This window comes from Chiloscyllium punctatum, chromosome 10 (assembly GCF_047496795.1).
Source record: "Chiloscyllium punctatum isolate Juve2018m chromosome 10, sChiPun1.3, whole genome shotgun sequence".
NCBI lineage: Eukaryota > Metazoa > Chordata > Chondrichthyes > Orectolobiformes > Hemiscylliidae > Chiloscyllium > Chiloscyllium punctatum.
In genome coordinates this window covers 62,929,975-62,957,027 of record NC_092748.1, presented here as the reverse complement: position 1 = coordinate 62,957,027, position 27,053 = coordinate 62,929,975, and the positions used below count along the sequence as shown (strand labels likewise).

At 39.1% G+C, this 27,053-nt stretch overlaps 2 protein-coding genes across 17 annotated transcripts in view; one reads left to right on the top strand and one right to left on the bottom strand.

The window, feature by feature from the left end:
* Positions 1 to 3,540, top strand: part of prpf40a (PRP40 pre-mRNA processing factor 40 homolog A) — a 63,869-nt gene extending 60,329 nt beyond the window's left edge. For all 7 annotated transcript variants that reach the window (XM_072579357.1, XM_072579352.1, XM_072579354.1 and 4 more), the window contains one exon: positions 2,252 to 3,540. In XM_072579357.1, coding sequence (XP_072435458.1) covers positions 2,252 to 2,344 — 93 coding nt within the window. In that variant the 3' untranslated portion in view covers positions 2,345 to 3,540. The remainder of the gene's footprint in view (positions 1 to 2,251) is intronic.
* A 1,232-nt stretch (positions 3,541 to 4,772) lies between these two features.
* Positions 4,773 to 27,053, bottom strand: part of LOC140482230 (formin-like protein 2) — a 266,679-nt gene continuing 244,398 nt past the window's right edge. For 2 of the 10 annotated variants that reach the window (XM_072579344.1, XM_072579351.1), the window contains 8 exons: positions 21,865 to 21,945; positions 21,597 to 21,726; positions 20,440 to 20,603; positions 15,903 to 16,004; positions 15,066 to 15,164; positions 11,036 to 11,159; positions 9,304 to 9,428; positions 4,773 to 6,456 (listed from right to left, as the gene is read on the bottom strand). In XM_072579344.1, coding sequence (XP_072435445.1) covers positions 9,337 to 9,428; positions 11,036 to 11,159; positions 15,066 to 15,164; positions 15,903 to 16,004; positions 20,440 to 20,603; positions 21,597 to 21,726; positions 21,865 to 21,945 — 792 coding nt within the window. In that variant the 3' untranslated portion in view covers positions 4,773 to 6,456; positions 9,304 to 9,336. Of the gene's footprint in view, positions 6,457 to 8,192; positions 8,287 to 9,303; positions 9,429 to 11,035; positions 11,160 to 15,065; positions 15,165 to 15,902; positions 16,005 to 20,439; positions 20,604 to 21,596; positions 21,727 to 21,864; positions 21,946 to 27,053 lie in introns of those variants that run through there. The other 8 variants (XM_072579343.1, XM_072579350.1, XM_072579342.1 and 5 more) reach the window with 6 other exon arrangements.

The following is a 27,053-nucleotide window of genomic DNA, read 5'->3' as shown; positions in this document are numbered from 1 at the left end:
CATATCTCCTGTAAACTTGTGTCTTATGATCTTATACTCTATAACCACCTGATGAAGGAACAGTGCTTCCAAATAAACCTGCTGGACTATAACCTGGAGTTGTGTAATTTTTAACATTCTAAAAGGTGTTCCCTTTACTCTAATGAGGTGCCCTTAGGTCCTAATCTCTCCTACCAATGGAAATATCTTCCCAATATCCACTCTGTCCAGGCCATTCAGTATTTAATAAGTTTCAGTTAGATCCCCCTTGTCCTTCTAAACGCCATCAAGTATTGTTCCAGAATCCTCAAATGTTAAGCTTTTCATTTGTGGGACCATTCTCATGAATTTACTCTGAACCCGCTCTAGGGCTAGTACATCCTTCCTGAGATACGGGGCCCAAAACTGCATACAGAGAAAGGCTCTGGTCAGAAGTACATCCTGACTTTTATTTTAGAGTCCTCTCAAAATAAATACCAGCATTGTATTTGCCTTCCTGAGAGAATCCTGGACTGGAACTCCCAAGTCTCTTTGCACTTCAGACTTCTGAATTTTCTCTCCATTCAGAAAACAGTTCATGCCTCTATTTTTCCTACCAAAGTGCATGACCTCTCTCATTCCCACGTTGTACTGGATCTGCCATTTCTTTGCTCACTCTCCTAACCTGTCCAAATCCTTCTGCAGTCTTCTCACGTCCTGAATACTACCTGTCCCTCTAACTATCTTTGTATTGTCTGCAAACTTAGCCAGAATGCCCTCAGTTCCTTCATCTAAATTATTAATGTATAAAGTGAAAAGTTGTGGTCCCATCACGAGCCCTTGCAGAACACAACTTGTCACCAGCTGCCATCCCACGAAGGGCCCTTTTATCCCCACTCTCTGCTTTCTGCCAGACCTCTATCACCTTGCCTCAAACACCATGGGCCATTACCATGCTCAGCAGCCTCCTGTGCAGAAAGGCCTTCTCAAAGTCCAGGTAGATAACATCCGTTTGCTCACCTTGGTCTAACTCGAAGAATTCTAGCAGAATGACAGAGCAGACTCGATGGGCTGTACGGCCTAATTTCTGCTGCTGAATCTTATTGTCTTATATATGGCCAAAAATAGGGGTTGACTTTTACATGAGATCGACATATTCTCAAATATATATGATAATTTAGGTTTTTTGAGATCAAACTTTATTTCCATGTTGAATGTCCTCTGCTTTAGTTAGGAATGCAAGAACAGGGATAGGTTATTTAGCCGCTCAACCTTGTTCTGTTGGATCATCACTACCTCACCCATATTCCCCCCCCCCAAGATAACTTTCCTGCAAATTTCACTTCTCAAAACAATTGATTTTGGGGGATTTTCTTATTCTTCTTCAAGTCTTATCTAAGTAATGCATTGCTTTAAGTTCACGTTCTCTATTGTCCTTTTCATGAGGAATTTTGGTATGTTAATTTGGAAGTCTGAGTGCATTGCATTGTTTAATGCAATGTTTTCAATGTTTACTTACCAAATAGGAATAAATTACTGCAGATGCTGGAGATTAGTGAGTCAGACACCATAAGCTAACGTTTTGACCCCTAATGAAGTGTCATCTAGACTTAATGTTAAGTTGCTGTCTGCCTTGCTGTGATCTCCAGGTTTTCTTTACTTAGCATATCACTTGCACATAGTTGTCTTCAGGTTGTTTAGGGAATGATTATGTGCAACGTTGGTTTGAATGATTGAACAATAGAATCAATCTCAAGTACATAACCAGCAAATGTTTGTCATTATCTAGCCTGCTTTTCTTCATATTGGTACCATGTTGGTTTGTTTCCATTTCCAAACAATGTCTCCCTGACAGTGATTGTTACCCCTGACGGAGAGACAAGGGATGAAGAAAAAAATCTTTCTTCTGAATTTGTCACAGTCCTTAATCTGTCTTGTCTTCAAACACATTGCTCTATTATTTCAGAAGAGAAATGCAGGATGATTTTAAGAAAAAAATCAAAATGGATACCTGTTATTAACAAAAACAAACAGGAGGCATAACTACCCAAATTTTCTAATGCCATTTACTGACAAAGTTTAAGCATGCAGTGTTTTTTTTTAAATAATTTAAAATAACATTTAGGTCAAGTTAACATGCATAAACTCTGAACTTAGACTTGATGACTTAAATGAGTAACAACCTGTAATGCATTAGCATCAAATCTAATTTAAAAAGTATGCAAGTACTGAAATACAGAACATCGATGGTTGACTGTTACAAACTGACTGTTATGATACTTTCCCTCCACAGGCAAATTGGGAAACCTCTGATAGTGAGCTAAGTGAGGGGGAACTGGAAAAACGAAGGCGAACTCTCTTGCAGCAACTTGATGATGACCAATAATTAACACGTGTATGTATAAATCAACCAAGTCAAAAGTTTGGTGAGGGCAGTCTTTTAACACATACTGAAAAGAATTGAAGATGATCTCCAATGTTTTGATAACCTGTTGTAATTTACAGGGGATATGATGATATGAAAATATTGCAGATCCCTCAATCTTTCAATATGTGAACAATGGAGTTTCTTTATTATGTAGATAAATTGTTCTGATTCCAAGATGAACCAGCTTAAGTTTGGGTGTACATCATGCTACAATACTTGATATTCATTATGGGTCTTTAAGCATACCCATGATTTCTTCAAAAAGCACCTGTACCCTTATTAATGTGTACAAGTTGAAAAATCACTTCTGATCTGTTTCTATATCCAACAGCAAGCTTCTGATGTCAGAAACTGTAAGCAGTTCATAAGTGTTTTTGGAAAGTTGAAGACAAGGGAGTTCCACAGTTTTGCCCAGAAATCGTTTCGCTTGTTTTACTTCTGATTGTGGGAGTAGCCACAAACAGTGGATTTTATTGTTTGGTTAAACTTTATTTATGCCATCACACATTATGAAATTTGGAGAAAATCCCTGGGTAATCATAACATAAATGAACTGTTCATGCCTTTGAAGATAACATTCATAGAGAGTGAGCTACCTGCTATTTCTGACACAAGTAGTTTTTCCATATCCAACTGAACAAAGCTAGCTGTGTTGAGAGAACTGGGACCTTTGAATTGTCTAGATTCTTAGCCATCACACACAATTTCAAATGACCTGTTAGGTGTATTAAAATGGAAAGAATTAGATAAGTGTGCCATGAAAATGTAGCAGGATTTTTTGCTATTAGTAATTCAAAACTAAATTTATTCTGAATCTTGATAGCTTGGATTCCTGTTCTATTGTAGTTAATTTTGTAATTTCAAGGAGATTTTTGTCTTTATCCATTAGAAAATGTTCATACAAAAAAAAATTGGAGCATGATGCAGCAAAGAAATGTTTGTACTTGCAGCAGAGTTCATTTTCCCAAACAGTACTGCAAATTTTATTGAAGTTGTTCTAAAATTTAATTTTCCAAGGCATGAAATGCAGCAGAGGGTTTATTTTCCATCTCTGTATATACTTGTGTCTGAAATACTTCAGTGTTGCTCATAAGGGAGCAGAATATTTTTGTATGTTTTAACACAGAAACATTAAAATTTGTTTTCTGCTGAAATCAGTCTCAACATCTGAATTATTGATCAACTAATCCTGTACTATATAAAACATGGCATCTTTATACTAAGTTTACAGAATTGGTCTGTGACATCAGGAATCAGTGAATAGTTGATAAGGTGCAGATAAGGTTCACAACCACAATTTTCATAATTGATATGTTCCTATTCAGACAGGGTAAGCACAGGGTACTTAAGAACTAGGAGCAGGAGTAAGCCATCTGGCCCTTTGGAGCCTATTCTGCCATTCAAAAAGATCATGGCTGATCTTTTCATGGCTTCAGCTCTACTTACCCTACTTATCTTTACCCTTAATTCCTTTACTGTTCAAAACATTCTGGATAATTAGTTCAAACTTTAGCAATATAATTGGGTATCTACTACTTCTAGTCCCAGATGAAATACTTTGATTATGGATACTTCGTCACTGTGCTTAAATGGAATGACTAGTCTTGCAGCTCACTTAAAGATAGAAACATAGGAGCAGGCGGCATCTTCTATCATGGATGATAGTTAAATCCATAGCCTAATACTGCTTTCTCTGTGTAACCTTTGATCCCATTCACCCTAAGTGCAATATCTAGTCACCTCTTGAATACAATGTGTTTTGGCATCAACTAATTCCTGTGGTAATGAATTCCACAGGCACACCACTCTTCGGATAAAGAAATGTCCCCTCCATCTCAGTCCCAAATGGTCCACCTTTAATCTTGTGACAGATGTTTGTTTGTGAAATAGGTGTATATATTTAGGTGGATTTATTAGGCTCCTGTACGGTCTTGTGTGTTTCTGACTGTGGTTCCTTTACCATCCTCTCTAGCAAGAATGAATGAAAATAAAATTGGAAGCTAATATTATGAACACTTGCATTAACTTAAGAAAAAATGTTGAGGTAAATGACATGGGTAGCTAATTGACAGCAGGTTTACTAATATAGAGGTGAGGGGCTATACTACTGAATCCAGTTTTCTGGTACCAGTTCCGTAAGATCCAACCAATACCCACAATGCAAATTCCTCAATGCAGAGGTTGAAACTGCTTAATTTAAGGTTTCTAGCCCTTCGAATTTCCAGTCACCCCTCATGACAAATCAACGCTCTACCTTTACTTCAACCTTTCTCCCTGTGAGAGAGGGGTCAGGCAGAAGTTCTGCCCCATCCTTCGTGTAAAATGTAGCTGTGTAAATTTCTGTGGCAATTGATTGCAAATATATTCAGGGACATTTGAAGCACAGATTTATGTAGTAGCGTAAAGGTATTTATTTGACCAAATGCCATTAACAAATCTGGGTTCTAGTTTAATAGTTTTTTTTATATATAAAACAGTTCTATTTGGCCAACAAGCGGGAAACTATAGTACATGAGCAGAACATGCCAACATTTCAGTCACTGATCCAGGGCAGCATAGAATTCTTTTACCACAATCTGCAATTTAAAATTTTGCTGCATGTATGAACTTAAAGTTAATGGTCAGTTGACTCAAGATGTTGCCAAAAACTGAACGCTGCACTTTTCTTATCAACATATGTGTTTACTTGCCAGTGAACAAAATACACAATCTTGGCATGTTCTATGCACCATTCACACACCATGTAGAAATGATATAAAGCATATGACTTGTAAAACTATGTTTGCAGTGAAATTGTATGCCAAAGTTAATCTGATAAAGAGGAACCAAGCCTTGGTCACTGTCAGTTAAATATAAAAACAGAACTATAAGTTAAAATAACATTCAAATTGTATAGCACAGGCTGCTGCAATATTTTTAAACAATATGTACAATATTACCCAGAGGCTATTGAGTGAATCAAACTGTAAAAAACCATAAAAATGCACTGATTTCCTAGCAAAATATCTGTACATTTAGAACAGCTTTATCTAAATATAACTACACATTGTTCAAAACAAAAGAAAAATGCCAGTCACAAGTGGGTCACAGGAGCCAAATGCAAACGGAGTTCAGTGGTTAAATACTATACAATAAACTTTACAATCAACATGGTGAGGCAATGCAACCAAGGACATTAAAATAAGCCAAATGGGTACATATTCAGAAAAGTACATGAATTTCTACTTGTTAATGTACAATTTTACACCTTCTGTGTCCAGTAACATTTCTATTTAGACGCTTAATACTGTTTAGTTAGGGGTTAATACCTTAGTCATATCTACAAGGTTTATCCTCACAATGCATTCAATTTCTTTTGATACAAGATAGTACTGTATCTGTTGATCATTTATGGAGTATTCACCAATGCTCAAATGTTGCTTTTCTATTTAAATGACTAAATTCCACTCTTGATTAGATCATGCCCAATATAAAACTGTGCAATGCAAGTACAGTGTCCAGTCATCAAATGAATACAAAAAAACATAAACTGCCTCAACAGTTTATGGCAAGCTATTCCACATGCATCATTTCTTATCTCCACCAAACAACAAGCATCTCCACTCATTTTTCTTGGCTTCAACAGTTTCATGTCAAATGTAAAACAGTTTAGAGATCACACTTAAAATTAGCTTACAACTTTGTTAAAATTTATTGTATATAATAAAACTTAACAGTTATGTCAACAATTACACTGCAGCAACATTGCGCTGTGTAGCTTGAGAGGAAATTTTACATTTAGGCACTTATCTTGGGCTGAATATATCTGCTAGCCCACACAGATTGCCTGTGATTCCTCCTCTTGTCTTCATCCCTGTTTCCAACAGCATGCCAGTCTGATAGTTACGTGGTAACAAACAAAGCATTCGTCATGCAGACATCATTCAAACGCACCCATACTCTCAACACTTTCCTTCTCCATCACAATGCCAATTCAGTGCTATTCACTGAACGCAAGTTTTGTTCATCAAAACGTCTTCTCACACTTCTTCTCAATGCATCTGCACGCCTGTACGGTTGGTTCCTAAGATCTGTGTAAAAATGAAGTTCATGTTAAGATTATGTAAAAGCAATGAAGAAAAGATCTACTTTAGTGAGAAGACGATCTCGCAAAGCAGCTTGTGTGCAGTGAGCAATCCCAGAAGGTATTTCAAAAGAGACAGTATTCAGAAATGAGCAACTCCTATTATCCTATATTTGCCTTAAATGCTATTTTTCTCAGGTGTTTTATTTTCATCTCAGTGCCTTCATTCATTCACGTAAAGTAGATTAAAGTAATAACCAATCCTGGAAAAACAGACCATAAGTGTACAAGAATTCAGCAAAGTTGTCTTATGGTTCAGTAAATAGAGAAACTAAAAAATGGTGACTTTTCAGTAGTTAATTACAAATAACCATTTCCACCTGGTTTTTCAATATATTGCACTCATTCAGCCATTCGCGTTCTGCTTCGACCACCTCATCGTGCTCACTCTATCTGCTGATCACTCGACTGCCAGTAGTAGAGGATGTGCTTTTAAGACATTAGGGTGCTTACTTTATGTCTCTGCTGCAAGGGTAAACTGCAGTGCTGTCCCTGAACTATCGTCATCTCCACAAAGGACAAAGCCTAACTGAAACACTAGAAGAGGTCATGCAAATGCGCCTTGAAGAGCAAAAGCTCTTTTTGAGGCTTTACATCGCTGCTGAGTTGTTAGCATGGTGGCAGAAGAGTGCTTTCCATCCCTGTAATTTACTGATTGTGATATATTTTCCTAATCTTCACCACCACCACCACTACTCATGCTGCCTTCCCAAATTGCAATCCTGCTGTGTTTTGCTTCCTTCTCCATGGCAAACATGATCTGCAATCCTCCTGCCTGTGCCTTTTCTCAGGTGTTGTGTGTCTTCTTCTCCAGCACAGACAATAGAGAAATGCCAGCAATTCATTTACCTAAACAGTTGCACATATTGGATGCTGGCATATGCTCGGCAACACCATGGTTGTAAGTCTTGCTGAGGAATTAGTGCCTTGGCCACACATTTATCCCATGTTTAGGTGCAACATGCACCTTCAGGTGTATCTACTGGAGATGAAATACCCAGAGGGCTGTTAGAAGGATCTGGCCTTGCACTTCGTTGCCAGGACAAACAAAGGCAATAAACTTTTTGCAGCACTGAACCCAGTTCCTCATTACATTTGCAGCAAGTTTGGTCCATGCCATGTTTGTTTGGAAGGTGCCTTGTGCTGCCATCCTCCTGAAAGAAGATCTTTTCCTGCCCCTTACTACCTCAAGGTGGATCTCAAAGAACTGAAGGCCAATCTAATCCTGAATGCTAAGCCTCTGCCTTTCTCCTCCATCACAAGTGCATCTGTCCTTTCAGTCAAATAGCAGCATATTAATGGTTACCATCACTTGTGTTACTGCACAATTCACATTTCAGCTCATTTTCAGGACACTTCTCAAAATTTGGGGCTCTGGATGCAATTCACCAACCTCACCCAAAGGGGTAATGACACCTAGAAATAGTACCAAAATCAGCTTCTTGATCAGGTATTTTCTCGAACTTCTGGCAAAGACAGGTGAACTTTCACAGAAACTAACATCTAAACAGCTGCAGTCCATTAATACTACTCGACTCCATTTGAAAGAAAACCTAATTCATATAAATATTAATTTTTGCCAAAAATTACAAACTGCTAAAAGTCTAACTTTCTGCATTATCATAAGGATATTTTACAGGTGTCTGCCAAAGTATAGCTGTAGCAAGAAAAAGCGATGCTTGCCAGCTCTGTGCGTCCTCCACCACCGCTGTGTAAGAAACATTCCTTACCCTCGAGGGACAATTTGGAAATTTAGTGATATTATTCTTCTTTAGAGCTAAACAGAAAAAACACAAAGGATGGTTAAATTTTTAAAGAGAGAGGGAATAAATAACTAATTCTAATGTTCCAGATTTCCAGTGCAGGTTAGCCATTGCAGTAGAATAGCTGCTGAAGGAGAGGTTAGAATAGATTTTACAGTTGTTGCAGAAACAGCAGAAGCAGAGAAGGCAGAGTCCACGTTCACAATTCAGTTCAGTTGAAACAAATTCACAAGCTGCTTTGAAGACTGACTTCAACAAGACAGGACATGACATAACACTATGCAACAGAGTTACACAGAGATCATCATAATTTCAAAATTGGTAAAAAGTAACATTACAGAGTTTCATTCAATGATCATTGAAAATTGGTAAGATCACCAAAATGGTTTTTAATGAGAAATCAGTTAGAATAGAATGTAAATTTGAGATGGACATGCTGTATTAGGTGAAATGCTTTAATGATCATGTTTAGTTTTGATTTTGACTAGAAGTCATTCAATGCAAGCATTTTGATTGAATTCATTCATTGTGCAAATGCACGTTAACATATAAGCCAGAAAAACAACAGCATATGCTGAGAAATTACCATAGCTTAAGTCATGTATGTAGTTAAAATGACTCGAGTCAGAATAGTCCGCAAGCAAGCAAGCAAGATTATTTTAAAATACTTTCCAATTCATGCACTGATTAAATCCACAAATAATACTTTCATGCAGAGCAATTATACCATCTCCATTCATAGCACCAAACATTTCATTAACATTATCAGCTGGGTTACAGTAAAAACAAAAAGCTCGAGCATGGTGTAGCAATGAAGTAATGTATAAGAACAACAGCCAATACAATAATACCATACCAATGCATTGAAAACAGCCAGAATGCACAACAAAAGTCAGTGACTTTAAAACATGCAGCCTTAATGGAAATGAGCCAAAACAATGCCCAAAATGTAACACATCCCAATGCTTTGAGGTACTTCATGTGGCCAGAAAAGAAACGGAGTAAGTATTTTATTTTTTTAAAAAAGCAACCTTTAAGACCTTCAGTTGTTAAAATGTAATATTTTAGTAATGGGAATCTTCAGAGGAAGCTGATTCACAGAAGAACCGAGAGCCACGTTTGGCTGTTCGGGCTGTAAAGGGCACGGTCTTCAGCACTGCATGGAAGATAACAGCCAAACAAGACAAAGAGGAAACAGTAAGAAGTAAACAAGCTAATGTACTAGTAAATGGTTAGTTGACAACTAACTTGAGATACAGCTACTTCAGATATTTAAAAACAAAAATAGATTTTGTTAAAAAGCATCGAGAAAAATCAATTCATGAAATCTGTAAATATCATATTGACAAGTTATGAATTAGCATCCATTTTGAAGAGTTAACAAAGCAAACATTACAGTATTACATCATGCATTTATTAAAATAAGCAGTTAAAAAATTTAAGACAACAAAATTACCTGGTGTTAGGTTAAGATATTAATTGCAAGAAGGAAATACAGCAAATGTTAAAAGTATATGGGATAATATTAACTTTTGACAATAATGGTGTAAAACAAGCAATATCAAACTCCATCATGACACTTGGTAGTGAGCTATCCAATGTCATCCATTTTCCACTATCTGCAATGAAATTCTAAAGCGCTAAGTTCACTTCAGTGAACATCCCTTCCTTGTTTGTGAAACTTTTAAATTAAAGTCGAGTGTGATGTGAAGCTATTCCCATACTGACAGTTACAGAATTACTCCAATTTATAAGGATGTCTGAAATTTTACACATTTTGTCAAAAGAATTGATTGCACTCCATGTGTGTATATTCTGGACCAATTCTGAATGCAATCAACAATTAGGACAGATGCACACTGAGATACAAAGGCAAGGGCCCTTGCACTTTAGTTATTTACTTCCGCTAGGAGATTAAACACATGCTTGAACACAATAACCTCAGCGTATTTCAAGTTAAATCTTTCCTCCTCTGAGTCTGAAGGTCAGGAGCCCTTCATCAACCACTCATTACTGATGAAGGTCTCCTGCCTGAAATGTCGATTCTCCTGCTCCTTGGATGCTGTCTGACCTGCTGTGCTTTTCCAGCTCCACGCTCTCGGCACTGATCTACAGCACCTGCAGACTTCACTTTCTCCTAGTATCACTGTGGAACTACAGGAATGAAATCATCGTTGAAGAATTGTCCTGGAGGGTTTCTCCTGACTTGACTCCTGACTGCTAGCATCAAGCACTGTTAGTGAAGTCCTCGCACTGGATCAGTTACTTCCTACCCCAATTGAAGTGTTTTAGATCTGCTGTGTACTCATTTCTATCAGATACAAAGGTATACAGTCTTGTCCATCATTCATCCAGCTTGATGTGGGCCACAACGTGCAACACTTCCTGATCACAAGAAATTCTTTCCTTATATAAATTTTACTCCGTTTACCATTAAGGATATCTCCCACTGTCAAAATAAAATGGGTCACTGGCAAATTGTGAGAATGCTACTGGCTCGGATCTTCCTGCCCTCCTGGATGATACAAGATAGGCAAGTAGTCATGAGGATAGAAAGGGAAAACGAACACACAAGACAATAATGCCATTTACCATGTTTTCCTGAAGTGCAGATATCAGGTACACTTTGCTGGAAAATTTATGTTTCTACGTTTTGCATCACTGTAGATGGGCTTGTATTTGCTTGCACAGGAACACGGAGGAGAATCAAAAGTTTCAGTAAAGTTTGGTCTCATTTTTGATGGCGAGATTGACTCTCCTTACCTGTAATGATATCCTCAATGGCACCATCTTTTCCTTCATAGACCTGTCTGTGCTCTCTAACTTGTTTCCTCCTCAGCTCTGCAATTAACTCCTGCTGTTGTCTCTTGGTTTTATGCGACGGGGACTGAAATTTAATTAAACAACAGCATTAGAAACAAACTGGCTGTCTTAACATCATGGCTAAATGTTCTGTCCAGGCACTCTTTAGACAGATTTTTAACATTCAGTTATTTACAGAACATTGAAGTTTACAAAGTCTTTCAAAATTCAGAAGTATTTAATGCCATTAGGTTAGGATATAGGGACACCAATCAAGTAAACTGCTTTGTCTTAGATGGTACTGAGTTTCTTCACTTTCGCTGCAGCTACTCCCATTATATCCTGTGGCACTCTTGATTTGTGTCTTGGCGCAGAGTGTAGCGGTAATGGTGGAAGAACAGGAAATAAGCTACCAGATGCAAAGTACAAAGTTAAAAATCACACAACGCCAGGTTATAGTCGAGCCTGTGTCCAATCGCAACATTTACTGGGCTGATCCAATTCAGTGGCAATCTGGATCATATTCATGGTGTGATAGGCAGAGACGATGGGCCTCTGGAGAGCAAGAATAACAGGTTGGGTTTTCTGACATACAGCAGCAATGTTACTTGCTATTTGTCAGCCCAATTGTGGATGTTGTGCAGGTACTATTGTAATCTGACAGGTTCTGAAATCCAGGTTAAAGCCTATTCCTAACATGAGAATCAAGGAACATCATTAATGAAGCAGTTGCAAGCAGCTGGACTAAGGACACTTTCCAACTATTACTGACTTCCGACAATCCTAACTCTTCCTGTGTCTGGTAGAACTCCAATCACTGAAGGATTTCCTCTTTATCCCTTCCACTGATAAATTCGCTGGTGGCCATCAGAATTTTTGGTTATTTGGTTAATACACTATTCAAGTGAACTCCTGTTAGCTTTTTATGATAGTCAAATTATTTATCAAATCATTACTATAAATTCCAGGGCTAGGAACTGTTCTAATTCATGCACAAATATTTTTGAGATAATGACAACTGACTAGCCTACATAAAAATGGGGGTGACGCTTCCACTAGTTTTACTAATATACTAGATTTTCCAGTATATTACATGAATTTGTAAGTTTAACATTAATAGATGGACGAGCAGAATAGCCTATGCTGCTTGAACAGTAATCTAGAGACCTAGATTAATGACCCAGAGGCATAAGATTACATCACATCAGAAGAACTGGAAAATTTAATTCAGTTTATTAACTAAATAGAATTCAAAAACAAATATCATTAAAAATGACCATGATCTACCAGACTGTAATAAAGATTCATCTTGTTTGCAAATGTTTAGGTAAGGAAATCTAGCAAAGAAAATCTGCCATCCTTATCTTTACACTGCACTATACAGGAATCCAGATGCACAGCAATGTGCTTCTCTCTTAAGTAACTTCGGAAAATGGCTTTACTAGCCATTCCTTTACACCAGAATGTTAACTAGGGTGGCCTGTTATCAACCTGGATCTTGGATATGAAGAAAATAATATTATATTCAGTCACCAAGTTCCTTGGCACTAATAGCGGGGTCTTTGAAACACAAACTTTGAATAGCAGTTGGACACAGTCTTAAAGAATCATAATTTACAGTCAATGCCTCCAACTGCTTTGTCACCATTCCTGCATATATTAGCGTAAAAAGCTTGATACAGACTAAATGTGCTGAAAGGTCTCTTCTGGGTTGTATGACAATGACTCAGTATGACCTGTTCTATCACCAAAAGGTGGAACACAATCAGAAGGCAGATGTCTTGAAATCCTCACTGTGGAATTGTATGAATGATAGTTGCATGATGGGAACACTAGCCAATCCCAGGATGTAACACAAGTTAACAAGGTCAAAGCATTGCTAACTTCAGCCGGACTTCACGAAGGCTAAGTCCACATAAATTCTTTAGCCTCAGCAGAGCTAGGCAGTGTTTGATTAGCTGGCTCCACATAAATTCTGGGATACTGACTAAGCCTAAATAAGGACATTCCACAAATCCTCTGAGTCCCCAACAAGGACGAGATTACGAGGTAATGTGTGTGCCACAAGGTTTGGGAAGTCAATATGATAAACCTTGGAAGTAATAACAGACCATAGATAATTCAATGTACTGGTTTAATGGATGACTAACCTCCAGTAATAGTTATTGATAGATTTGATAAGTTTTAAGTATAAAGATTCCTGCTTTTCTCTCTGTAAGTGTGAACTTGTGGAGGAGACTAAGAACTCTGGTCAGCTCACTCTCGTTTCCAAATTCAGCCACAGTGCATGCAGTTTCTTTGCTAATAAAGACAGATTATTTTGATGGAACAAGTTGTGTTGAATTTTTGTTGAGTTTTGTTTAGCTTTCACAGTCCTGTAGCCATTTTCAATCCATTTCTACATCACCACTGACTCCTGATTCCATGATGTCTCACAGCACCAGGTCACAGATTGCGAAGAAACTACCTGCTGATTGTCATCTACTCTCTCTCAGCTGATCAATCAGTTCCCCTCTCTGGTGAGCAGCATTTCTAAAGCACCAGAACAGAAAATATACTCTAGTAGTCCCAAAAATGGCAATGGTAGCAACCATCCTTCACCATGCTGACCACGTCTTAGTGGACAAAGCTGCCAGACTGGACCTGCAATAGGTGGTCAGAGAACCAACACAAGGGGTAAATCCACTTGAGTTGAAAAGTGTGGTGCTGGAAAAACACAGCAGGCCAGGCAGCATCTGAGGAGCAGGAGGATCGATCCTGAAGAAGGGCTTATGCCCGAAACGTCGATTCTCCTGCTCCTCGGATGCTTCCTGGCCTGCCATGTTTTTCCAGCAACACACTTTTCAACTCTGGTCTGAACCATTGCAGTCCTCACTTTTTCCTAATAAATCCACTTGACCTAATTCTCATCAATCTACCGGTCGCAGATGCATCTGTCAATACAAGTGTTAGTAAAAGTGACTGTCCTTGTTGAGACAAAATCCTGTTTTCACACTTAGCACACTATCTAGTGTTGCACAGCTCAGACACCATCCTAATTAGGATAGATATACAACAGATCTCTTAGGTGGGTGGAAGCATACCTAGCACAAAGGAAGATGGCTGTCATTTTGGAGGTCAGTCATCTCAGCTGCAGTACCACATTGCTGGAGTTCCTCAGGGAACCACCTTCATCTACTTCAGTGACGTGCCCGACATGACAGGCATAACCACTGCCAACAAGTTAGTCCATCCACTATTGTTTTTCATTGAGACAGTGTTATGATTGTCAAATCTTCCACCACAGATACTCTCAGGTGGTAGTGGGGAAGGCAGGACAGGGAGGGAGGGAGGTCAACTGCACCTGCCATATGTATACCAATGCTATATGAACAAGTTAGAGGGGAGATACACTGGAGTGAATGATTCTTCCTCTGACTTAGTACACCTTTTTCATTATCCATTGGACAGGAGCAAGAGGTGCAATGGAATAATCTCTACTTACTGAGGTGAGTGCATCCCAACAGCACTCAAAAAGCTCTATACCATCAAAGACAAAGTAGTGCTTGACTGACACCCCATCAAACACCTTAAACATTCACTTCCTCCACTACCAGTAAGGGTGGCAACAGTTTCTGTATTATCCAAGACACACGGAGCATCTCAAAGTTCTTTGAACAGCACTTGCCAAACCTGTGACCTCTGTCACCTGAGGGGATAAGGACAACAGGCTTCTTGCCAGCTCCATTCCAAGTTACATACTATCTTGACTTTGAAATAGATCACTATTTATTCCCAGTCACTGTATTAGAATCCCGGAACCCCCTTTTTAAAAGCATTGTGTGTGTTCATACACCACATGACTGCTGTGATTCAATCAGAAGGAGCACCACCACCATCACCAAGGACATTAAGGAAAAGGTAACAAATTTTGGCCCGGTCAGAGATGTCCTCAGCCCATGATGCAATAAGGGCAAATTGTGAATCATGGCCTCAGCCAACATGACGTTACCTTATCATCCTGCTGTTCCAACGCGCTTTCCTGTTCAAGGATTTTATTCAAAAGTGCCTGCTCCTGTTTCTTCCGTAGCTCATTGTCCTGATCAGCTTGCTATTAAAAAAAGATCCACAGTTTGATTTCTATTTTTTCATCTTGCTCCCTACAATCACATCTTAATCGCCAGCTAACAGGGTGACTGAGTAGTTGCACTATTCACATCTTTGAATAGTCCCTGGCCTCAGAGTAGCGTTATTGAAATCTTTGAACTGGAATTGTTGATTTTGCTCTCTCCTGTCACCAGCCCCACTGCTTGCTACCCAGAGTAAATAAATACCATTTCACAGTAAGATCAATGCTCCAGTTTAAATTACATTGTTACATTAGATGATTTTGACTTGAAAGTATTTGCCCTCAGACTTCCTAGCCTTATAACTAGTTTATATACAAATTAAGAATTACAAAGTGGCCCAGGAAATAAAAAAAAAATAAAACATGTTCTTTATTACATTTGGGATATTATGATGCAACTGCATCTCCTTGTGGAGCTTTATTTGTTGGACAGTAAGATGATTTAATTTACCCTAAGGTCTATTTGAGACACGCCACCTCAGAATCCTTGCCACCTATATTGATGGTAATCAATTCATAACTTTTTATCACCTTCACTGTAAACTAGGAAGGATTGATAAAAACACAGCACTGTTAAAACAGTAATGTTAGAAAACTGGCACAATGCGTTTGAAAGTATGGTTGCAATCATTTAACAACAAACATATTAGTGTCATATCCACAATTCATATAAATTCTTGCAGGATTATTTGGGATGGTGAACGCATGAAACGCTCTTACCCTGTACGACTTCACAAATCTCACAATTACAGGGAAGAAGACTGAAGGAGGGGTTGTCTTTGTATTCTCGCCGAAGTATTTAACCACTTCATCAAAGGCATCCTGTATATAACATAAAACGTGAAACATTAGAACTAAAATAGCAAAACTTCTAAAAGTGCATAGTGAATAAAGTTAAAATATTTAAGTATGAATGGCGTTTTACTGATATATCTAATTTAATATTTCAAGCATTTAATCCCATTCACTTCACCTTAAGAATTTTTAAAGTACAGATATGTAGTTGTCTTTTACTGCAGAATTATTGAGAGTGAGCTGGAAACCAATGTGTTCTAAATTTAAAACTTCCAAGCTAAATATGTTGTACAACTGCCATTCTAAACCATCTGAGTTCTGTTTTTGTACATGCAGAGAAATACATCTCAAATAATCTGAAGTAGAGAGATTGGAATAAAAATGGAAAATAAGCTAAGAATCTACAACAAAACCGTTCTATTAAAGCTAACATTTTGTCATGATCACATATATGTTATACTTCAAGCAGTAGTGTAAAATGAATACAAAGTCTCTGTTCATATCAGAATTACTTTAGAAACATTATCCTTCTTTTAGTTTAATTATGTAACATAAATTACGGATGTTATTTATTATTTTCTTCACATTTTGATGCATTTCTCATTTTAAGATGTCAGCCTTGGCTCCGTAGTAGTACTTGTGTCTCCAATTCAGAAGATCAGAGATTCGGAACTCCAATGGAATACTCAGAAAATTCTGCATTGTCAGAATTTTCAGCTGGAATTGTAACCCAAAGGCTCATCTATCCTTTCAACTTTATCTTAAGGATTCTGTAACATTATTCAATTGTCAGAAAAGTTTTTGTATTCTGCTGGCCAGCAATTTTTGCTCGAACACCCTTAAACCAGTTCATTGTCATTTATCTTATTGGTTTGTTGGACTTCAATCTGTATGAATTGTTTGCCATTTTTTGTCTGCCTCTGATCACTGGTGACACTTCAAGCCCTTTATTAAATAAACAGTGGGACTGATTATATGATGAAATGTACTACATAAATGAAAAAAAATCATTATTTATCTGAATGCAAACTGCCCTTAAAGCCACTCTTACATAGTTTATTTGTATGCATTTCCCAGATCCCCAAAATGTTTAACTTCAAACCTCAAATATAACGCAGATACGTGCAAATCTTCTACAGATGGCAGTGAAAATTTAACAATGCCCATACTTCCCTAATTCATTGAATTCTGCATTAATTGTTTTTTTAAAAAAAACACATAACAATGGTGATTGTTCTTACCATCTTTCTTAAGGTAAATCTACCTTGTAAAATTACAGCAATCAGTTCATCCTAAAGGCATCTTTAGTAAGCAAACACTACAGAAGACCATTTATAAGCAGATGGTGGTTCAGCCTGATGCAGTTTCCAAATATTTTATATTAGATTACGTACAGTGTGGAAACAGGCCCTTTAGCCCAACCAGTCCACACCGACCCTCCAAAGAGTAACCCACCCAAACCCTTTTCCCTCTGACTAATGCACCTAAATTAAGCAATTTAGTATGGCCAATTCACCTGACCGGCACATCTTTGGATTGTGGGAGGAAACCAGAGAACCTGGAGGAAACCCATGCAGACACGGGGAGAATGTGCAAACTCCACATAGAGTCGCCCGAGGCTGGAATCGAACCTGGGACCCTGGTGCTGTGAGGCAACAGTGCTAACCACTGAGCCACAGTGCCGCCCTAATGACTGATTTTTCGACATTTATTGAAAATATTTCCAGAATTAATAAGTACAAACCATCTAGATTTAAATCCATCTTATAAATAAGGTTACACAAGCAATGAGCTCTCTCTCTTTTTAAACATTGCAACAGGGACTGTATTAAAAGACAATAACCAGGAAACGTCTCCAGATTACTTGGATACAGTTAATCGCATGAAACAAAACCTTATCTAAATAGAGGTACCCTTCATTGCACAGAGCCATCTGGTGTTTATAAAAGAGTTTACAGTTTCAAGACAAGGGTGTGTTTGAGCTATTGTTTTAAGTGCCTTCCTGTGCAGTCAGTGGTAGCCAGTTAAAAACATTTCATTGAAACTGGGTGTAGGCACACCCAGTGCTGTCAGGAGGGTGTTCTAGCATTTTGATCCAGGAAGGTAGATACAGTTCCAAGTCAGGATGGTATATCACTCAGTGAAGTTGAAAGTGCTGGTGTCCATGTGCTGTGTATGTTCCTTTCTGGTGGTGGAAGATTTCACGTGGTGGAAGATTTCACAAGGTGGTGGTGTGTTGGAAGAGACTTGGGATGTTCCTGCAGTGCATTGTACAAATGGTACACCCTGCTGCCTCCCTGCGGAGGTGAATGGAATGAACATTGAAGGTGACAGAGAGGATTTAATCATGTAGACTGTTATACCTATCCAAGCAAGTGGACAGTATACCAGCACACCCATGACTTGTATTTTGTTTGTGGTGGACAGTCACTGGGGAGACAGGCAAGTTACTCACCATTGAATTCCAGCCTCTGAACATCTCTTGTAGCCACAGTATTTACATGTCTACTCCAGCTCAGTTTCTGATCAGTGGTAATTCCCAAGTTGTTGATAATGGGGATTCACCTGTAGTAATGTCTGTGCATGTCATGGGCGATGGTTAGTTTCCCACTTATATAGTGTGAATGTTACTTCCAAATTATCAGCCCAAGCTTGGATGTTGCCCAGGTATTGTTGCACGTGGAAACAAACTGCTTCAGTATCTGAGGAACTATAAGTAGTGTTGAACATTGTGCACATCCTTACTTCTGGGATGGAAGGTCATTGATGAAGCAACTGAAGATAGTTGGGACAAGGACACTATACTGAGGAACATCTGCAGAGATGTCTGGGACTAAGATGATTGACTTCCAACAATCACGGTCATATTCACTTTTATTAATTATGACTCCAACTAGCAGCTCCCCGCCCCCCTTACCAAAACACCCAGTGGAGATTGTTCCCAAATGACTGTAGCTTTTGAGAAAAACTTGATACCACATCTATTGAAACGTTGCCTTGATTTCAACAGCAGTCACTCTTATCTTATGATGCTGAGTATACCACAGAAACAATGTGAGATGAAGCAGCTTGAAAAGTACATAGGGACAGGAGGAAGCCATTCAGCCCCTTGAGCCTGTTCCACCATTCAATGAGATCATGGCTGATCTGTGGTATAACTCCATATACCTTCCTTTGGTCTTATTCCCTTTGCTTAGAAAAAAAAACTATCTCAGAGTTAAAATTAACAACTGATCTATATCCACTGCCATTTGTGGAAGAGAGTTCCAAGTGTGTGTGTTACTTGAAAGTTACACCAGACTGTTCAAGAGCAGTGTGCTCTAGTTCTAGAATTCCCAACCAGGTGGAAATAGTTTACCTTTATCTAACCTGTCATTTCATGGTAACATCTTGAACACTTTGATCACATCACCTCGAGAGAAAACAAACCTAATTTGTATAGTCTTTCCTCATAACTTAACCTTAGTTAGGGACTTGAGTAACTTAAATAGGGGCTTAATCTTGCAGAGATAACAGAAGTCTTGCCCCTAGTGTGGTTACTGAGGTGAAAAAAGATGCTGCTTCAGCAGGTAAAGGGACAAGATTGCACTTTACCCTTAAGTGGTTGCCATGTTAGCTATCATCCCAATTACAAGAGATCATTAACATGGGACAATAAAACAATAACGCTCTGGGTACAAAAGCTGGAATCTCAATCCACCCATGGCTAATGAGGTGGCAATAGCGATAGTGTACTGTTACCTGTACCAGGATTGCTTTAGGCAAGAGTAAAAGTTGCCATTCTGAGCTTCAGTACTTATTGTATAAGACAGCTTAACTTTATAGCAATTCTTTATTTTGCTACTGTTACAATCACTGTTGCTGTTAGATGACTAAATTCTTTGAAAGGGATGTTTGGGCTTATTCCTCAAATGGCCATTTTTGGATAGCACTGTCTCGAAATGAAAAGGCAGCCCTTGATTTCAATCATTTAAATCAATGGATGAAGAACTAGGTGCTATAACCTTAAATTCCTAGGCAGTAGCTCCTCACTGGGAAATATTAGAGATAACAACAGGAAAAGATACTGGCAACATGACAAGTACTCAAAGATGTTCAGTGAGTGGCATTGAGAGCAATAAATCATATCACAAAAAGTTAATTGGTCTGACGTGCTGGGTGTTGCACATTAATGCTCATGATTATGAGACTCAAGTGCCATCATTGAATGGAGAGAAGGATTTTTCTGAGTTGTACTCCAGTTTTATTCAAATTAAGGAAAACAGGATTTAGATCCACACTGTATAAAAGATAACATTTAGATTCATATTGTATGAGAGTTATTAAAAAGTTTCAGCTTAAGTGGGTACTCGAGGCAGCATAGGATATTTTAATCACACAACTTTGTCATCAGGCATCAGAAAGTTGAACTGTTAATGGCTAACATGTTTATACGTATATAACTATAGTAAAAAATTCTTGCCTGTGATATTTTTGCATCCTCCTGCAATTTTTTCAGTTTTCCTTCATTGGCATTAAGAAATTCTTTTAGCACAACGTTATGCTCATGCATCGTATACTCTCGCTTTGTGAGGTCCATGCCTCTTTGGAGCTCTTTAACATCCAGTAAGACATTCTCAAGGGACACTAGTTAAAACACCAAAATGAGTCAGAATCAACACTGCAACAATGGCTTAAAATGTTATTCATTGAATCAAATGTTGATAAATATATATCGGTTACAAATGATGATGCTTGGATCAAAAGCACTTAAAGCTACAAATAAAAATAACTTCAAAATTTTGTGGAACATCCAAGATATTAGTCCATTTTCCCTACCAACAAAAAAATAAGCTTTCTCAAAACAAATATTTTTGATAAAATTCCAAGTGAAAAGATTTTTAAATGATTTTTCTCCAAATTTAACCTTGTCTCTTTTAGGTCTAATTTTTGTCTTCTTGTTCATTCTAAAACAAAATCTGAAATGCACTTGGAGAAAAGTAGTTTGTAAAATCAACAAGAAAACTGACTTCAAGAATATTTCCTTGTCATGCAATAAGCATGCCATCTCTATGTCACAGCAAGCATCAGGAGGTGGAGAAGTCAATGTTTTGGGTGTAACCCATCTTCAGGATTCCAGTCCTGAAGGGTTACATCCAAAATGTTGACTTCTCCACTTCCAGATGCTGCCTGGCTTGCTGTGTTCTTCCAGCCTCCTGCTGGTCTACCTTGGATTCCAGCATCTGCAGTTTTGTTTTGTCTCTTTATGTCACAACAATACAATTCGTCGTCAATATTAAGAATTGAAATATTCTGACTTATACAATATTGTCTATTTTTGGGGCTGTCATTGCGTTATAATGCAAGAGACACAATGTAAATTTCCATGTCTTCCCAGGCAGCGAATGATCTTGTGATCAAAATGAAGTAATAGCCAAACAAATTCCTTCCTAAGGAAGGGGAAGGAAAAAAAAAGAATCCCAACTGTCAGGATATAGCTAGCTCTGTCTTCTCTTTTGCACATTCAAAAGGCTAGTTCAAAACCTCTGTTGGTGAAGTTCTGGGAACAATTCATTTTACTACCTACACATCTGTAGAAAGCAAGAGAGCACATAATTTAACAGAAACATTCCTCAGTACCTGCAGCTGCTTTCTCCACATAGTGGAGCTCATTGTAGAAGAGGGATACATCAGGATACTTCTCCTTGATAACATTTGCAATATAATGTAACAAGGTCTGCTTGCGATCTGTTGATTTTGTGTCTAAAAGCTGCCAAAAGAAAATAATAAATGAAATAGTTATGCTTAAATCATTTAATATATTGATTAATCTTACAAGCCATTAAAGTTTGAAAACATTTTCATCTTTAAGTTTTAAAATCATTAATTTATAATATAAGTCTCTTACCAGGTCTAAACTCTGCAGTTTAAATCCATATACTGCTCCCCTCTTACTGCTGTTCATGTAGTTGCCTAGAGCCAATATTATCTACAGAAGGACAGAAGAATTAAGTTATCAATCTGACAGATCTGGACAAGTAGGAAACTTTGATTTATTGCAATGACTTGCTGGTGATATTATTGTGAAGAATTAACATTTCTGCACACCTGGCAATAACCACCATTCTATATTCAGGTCATGACAAACAGGTTTATATTAATGTTTCAGAATTTTAACACTAACTTCACAGCTGCTACACTATTGTTATTGGCCTTACCTGTCCAAATTCATCCAATCTTTTAACACAGGATATTTTCAGATGCTGAAACTTCCTTCTTAATTATGTAAGATATAATAGTGATTTTAGCACTGCCTCAATGTAGGATTTAAATTCACTTCCAACGAAATACAAATCAATCATTCTGTCACTTGGTGACTACTGGCACTCCTACACCATCTCTCGTGAATTTCTCTTGACATTGGAACTTCCGCTAACTCGCATGAACAATTTCGAAAGTGGGGATGAGAATCAGTGAAATAGTTGACAGTGGCAAAACTTATGTTAGCTGTGAAAATTTTGAGTCAATATAAACCCTAACAGCTTGTTGAATACATCTAAAATGTACTTAAAGGCAAGTCTTTTAATATATATTATTACATGATCCCGCATAACTTTCCTGAGTAGTCTGGCCTTGGCAGGCATTGATGTTCAGCTACAAAGGTGGAATGACGTTAAAAGTGACCATATGCTTTTAAATCATTGCACAAACGCTCCTTACGGAATAGTTTGTTTTATGCAAAGGGTAATGATTGGTATCTACTTGTAACTTCTTTACTGAAGAAGTGGAGGGGAAGTGGCTTTGGTAACAACTAATATTAAAGAAAAATGCTGCCATGCTAGAGATCTGAAGTAAAAATAGAAATTGCTGGAGAAAGAGAGCAGCTGTGGCAGCATCTGCAGAGAAAGAAAGAGGGTTAATATTTCAAGTCCAGTAGGAATGCTTTGTAACCAGAAATGACTGTGGCCGAGATATTTAAAGTGAAACTGTGGTGTTGTATATATCATCACATTCACCAATACCTGGTGGGACATGATTACATGCTCACTATCTAAGTAAGAAAGATGTTGCCTGAGTTAGTTGGAGAATCACACATAGATAAGTCAGCCAGAAGTTCTCACTCACCTTCCCATTCCCACGACATAGAAAGGTCTGTTGAACATCGCCTGGCTCATTGTAAGTCAGGTTCTGGATTAGTGGTGCTGGAAGAGCACAGCAGTTCAGGCAGCATCCAAGGAGCAGCGAAATCGACGTTTCAGCCAAAAGCCCTTCATCAGGAATAAAGGCAGAGAGCCTCCACGCTTCAGGTTTCCAGCATCTGCAGTCATTGTTTTTACCTCATTGTAAATCAGGAGCTTTCAAGGAGCCTGTGGTGATTGGCTCCAAGAGCCCAGAACAATAGGCCAAGATAAAAATGTTGGCTCCCAGGTTCTCTGTCTGGAAGACGACAGTGTCCATCCCATTCTCATGGGATGATATGAAGAAGCTAACCCATCGAGCCTGGGAGTAGAACAGAGTGTGAGAAGTGCCAGTGGCTCATGCAAAGGGTTGGGTAAGCAGTCCTACAAGAATATGAATGATGTCCTCCACTCCATCAGGCTTATCCTTTTCTCTGCTACTTCATCACAGGGGCACCCAATCTCATTGTGCCACTGCACAAGAATCACCCAAACAGTTACAGCTTGCAGGCCCCGGCAGGACATGCATGATGTGTACTCAAGGGCTCACACCCACTTCATCCTTTCAACTATACCAACCCTTTCTGGACACTGCTTCCTACTCACATGATTCTGCACGTTCTCAAATTACTTTTGTATCCTGCTTTTGTGTGCAAGTGCACCTGGTGTCGGAGGAAGCACAAATGGGTCAGTCAACAACATTGCAATCTGTTCTTCTCAGATCAGTATGAAAGCAAAACTTGGTTTGCAAGGACTTTTCTGTATCTTCCCCAATTAATTGTTCCTCTTCTTCAGGCATGAGCATCATTGAGCACCCAGGTTCAGTGCATAGGTCACGACCCGAGTCTTCTGCACCAGCACCATCTCTGAGGAGGAAGCCTGTGAATCTTCAGGGGTTACACCAAAGTTACTCACCTACACGCTCAACAAGCACAGTGACAGTCAACTTGTCAGGTACTCAATCTAGACACAATGTGACGAAAACTGATACATGTCTGCAGATGGATGAGGAAGAAATGCCCAAGATCTCGGACTCGTAAAGGACTGCCAGAGACCAGGCACCTGTGCTGCCCCATGCAAAAAAATGTGCCTTTGTATTTGGCCATAAGTCAAATGCTGAAAATGTGTTGCTAGAAAAGCGCAGCAGGTCAGGCAGCATCCAAGGAGCTAGAGAATCAACGTTTCGGGCATGAGCCCCCTGAAGAAGGGCTCCTTGGATGCTGCCTGACCTGCTGCGCTTTTCCAGCGACACATTTTCAGCTCTGATCTCCAGCATCTGCAGTCCTCAGTTTCTCCCATAAGTCAAATGGTCAACCTAGAGAGATAGACAGCATGCCAGAGGTCCTCAATGCACCAAAACAAAAAGGTGGATTCCGTCCATCTTCTGTCTACTGTGATGTCTCCAGCATGCGAGTCTATGGTTGTCTCCATGGAAACGCTGGTAGCTATTTTGAAGGTTCAGGTATAGCAGAACACTCAATGGCTTCTGAAATATGCTCAGACCTGCTCTCCATTCCACTAGCCATGAGTGCATAGCATCAATGGAAAGGCATTGGGGGAAACAAAGGCGAAAGGAAGGACTACAGATGCTGGAGATGAGAGTAGAGAGTGTGGTGCTGGAAAAGCACAGCAGGTCAGGCAGCATCCGAGGAGCAGGAGAATTGACAGTTTGGGCAAAAGCCCTTCATCAGGAAGCAAGGCAGCTTGACCGTATTTCAGGTGCTCCTTCTTTGCAAGGAGACTGGGTGGTGCCAGCATACCGAGAGTAAGAACACCAGAAGTTTCTTTTCAAAGAGTCCTTACAGTGCACAAACAGGCCATTTGGCCCAACAGGTCCACACTTACCCTCCAAAAAGCATCTCACCCAGAATAAGCTCCCCATCCTGTCCCTGTAACCCCACATTTCGCATGGCTAATCCACCTAATCTACAAATCCCTGGACATTATGGGCAATTTAGCATGACTAATCCACCTAGCCTGCACATTTTTGGACTGTGGGAGGAAACCAATACAGATATGGGGGGAAATGTGCAAACTCCACAGACTGCTCAGGATACTGCAGAATTGCCCTACCCCTCCACAGCCCTTCAGCCAGTGACCTCACTGCCTCCAGGGATTAAGGTCAAAAAGGGTGCCACTACACCTGTATAAGACACTCCTAGCAGACTGGAGTATGCCTGCTGATGTCTTCAAATTCAACATTATGTACCAGTCAGCAGCTCCACTACCTCCACTGGGGAAGTATCCCCCCACTAGACATGGTGCGAATTTTAGGGGATGGAGTGGGTAGAGGAGGAGGGAACCCTTCTAAGGGCACATCATTATCACGGTTGTCCATTTATTTCTATAATTCCATATGCATGTATGGAATGAGCTGCTAAAGGAAGTGGTGGAGGCTGATACAATTACAACATTTAAAAGGCATCTGGATGGGTATATGGATACGAAGACTTTAAAGGGATATGGGCCAGGTGCTGGCAAATGGGACTAGATTAGGTTTGGATATCTGGTCCAACTCATCCATGCTGACCAAAGTTTCTGTGCTGTACATTTCTATGACTCTGAGTATATATTCACTTGTACCATTTCAATGTTTGTTGTAGTCTTATTGTTTTAACAGAATCCGAAGAAGGTACTTGAACTGAAAGATGTAAAGCATCTTCAAGTCAATGAAATGATGTGATACATTTCAATCATGCACTTTCAAATCTCTTTAATAATCAACAAAGTGGATATCAAGAGTTCACCTCATCCATCTAGCAGCCATGTGTCTGTAAATTGGAGGATTAGGAAATTAGGAACTGGAGTTTGTGTGCAACAAATGTACCTCCGGCACATGGAAGGTGATTTAAGGTCATGGGAGATATCGGAACCTTGGTTGTCCCATTTCTAAACCCTATACATGCACTTTAAGAGTGTTGGCAAAATCTGACATGTATCTATTGGCTCCAGGAGGGAAAGGTCTGTCTGGAGTTAACGTGACGCTAAATATTTAAGGTTGCAAGGTGGGCAATAACCATATCAAAGGTCAATGTTTCATAATTATGGAGCCAAGTGGAGGGAACAGCTCAAAACCTCAGCCCAGACTAGCAGAAGCAGTGTCAGTAAAGATACTCGAGGCAAGGGTACAATGAAAGCTCATTGCATTCTACAGCAGTGCAGCTATAAAGTGCAAGGCAAATAAGGAGTAGTCTCAGGATGTGGCACAAGCCGGTGATAGTTACATGACAGTGAATTCCCCAATGTGATTCTTTTACACAAGGAGCATTTTAGCACAAACATCCAGGACTGCAGGGTTGTGGAAGTTCTTACTGTATCACAGCTGTATCCGCACTAAATTTAATCCAAGGCAAGGTTTGTTCTCGCACTGCAGCTTTCACAGATGAAGGAATTCCAGAAAGAAAATTCAACATTTTATTGCACAGATCAATCAAGTTGAAGAACAACTTAATCCCTGAGTAATGTTGCACACAGCAAGCACAGCGTTGATGGCCAACCATATAAATGAAATGATCAGAAACAAGAGATGTCTTAATTTGACTTAGTCATCCAGCCAGGTGGCAATAAGTTAGTTGCTGGCCTCCAGACTCAGGAGCATTGCCATGGATTCCTCCCAAAGGTTCAATTCGGATTCATCTGAGGATGCTAACATTCATCTTCCTCCTCAGAACTTTCCTCTTCCTCCTGCATCTCCTCCTCAGCCAACACATACACCTCCTTTGATGATGGAGACCGTGGAAGACTGCACGGATGCCAAAGAGCAAAGTCAAGAGATGCACACTTGGTTTGTGTGGTGGAGTTTCTGACAAGTTGGATATTTCAAATGGGCAGAGATTAATTGGGGAAGGGGAAGCTAATTCCAGTCAGTTGTGTAATTAATGAAATGCAATTACATGCAGATAAACTTTTTGCCACCTGA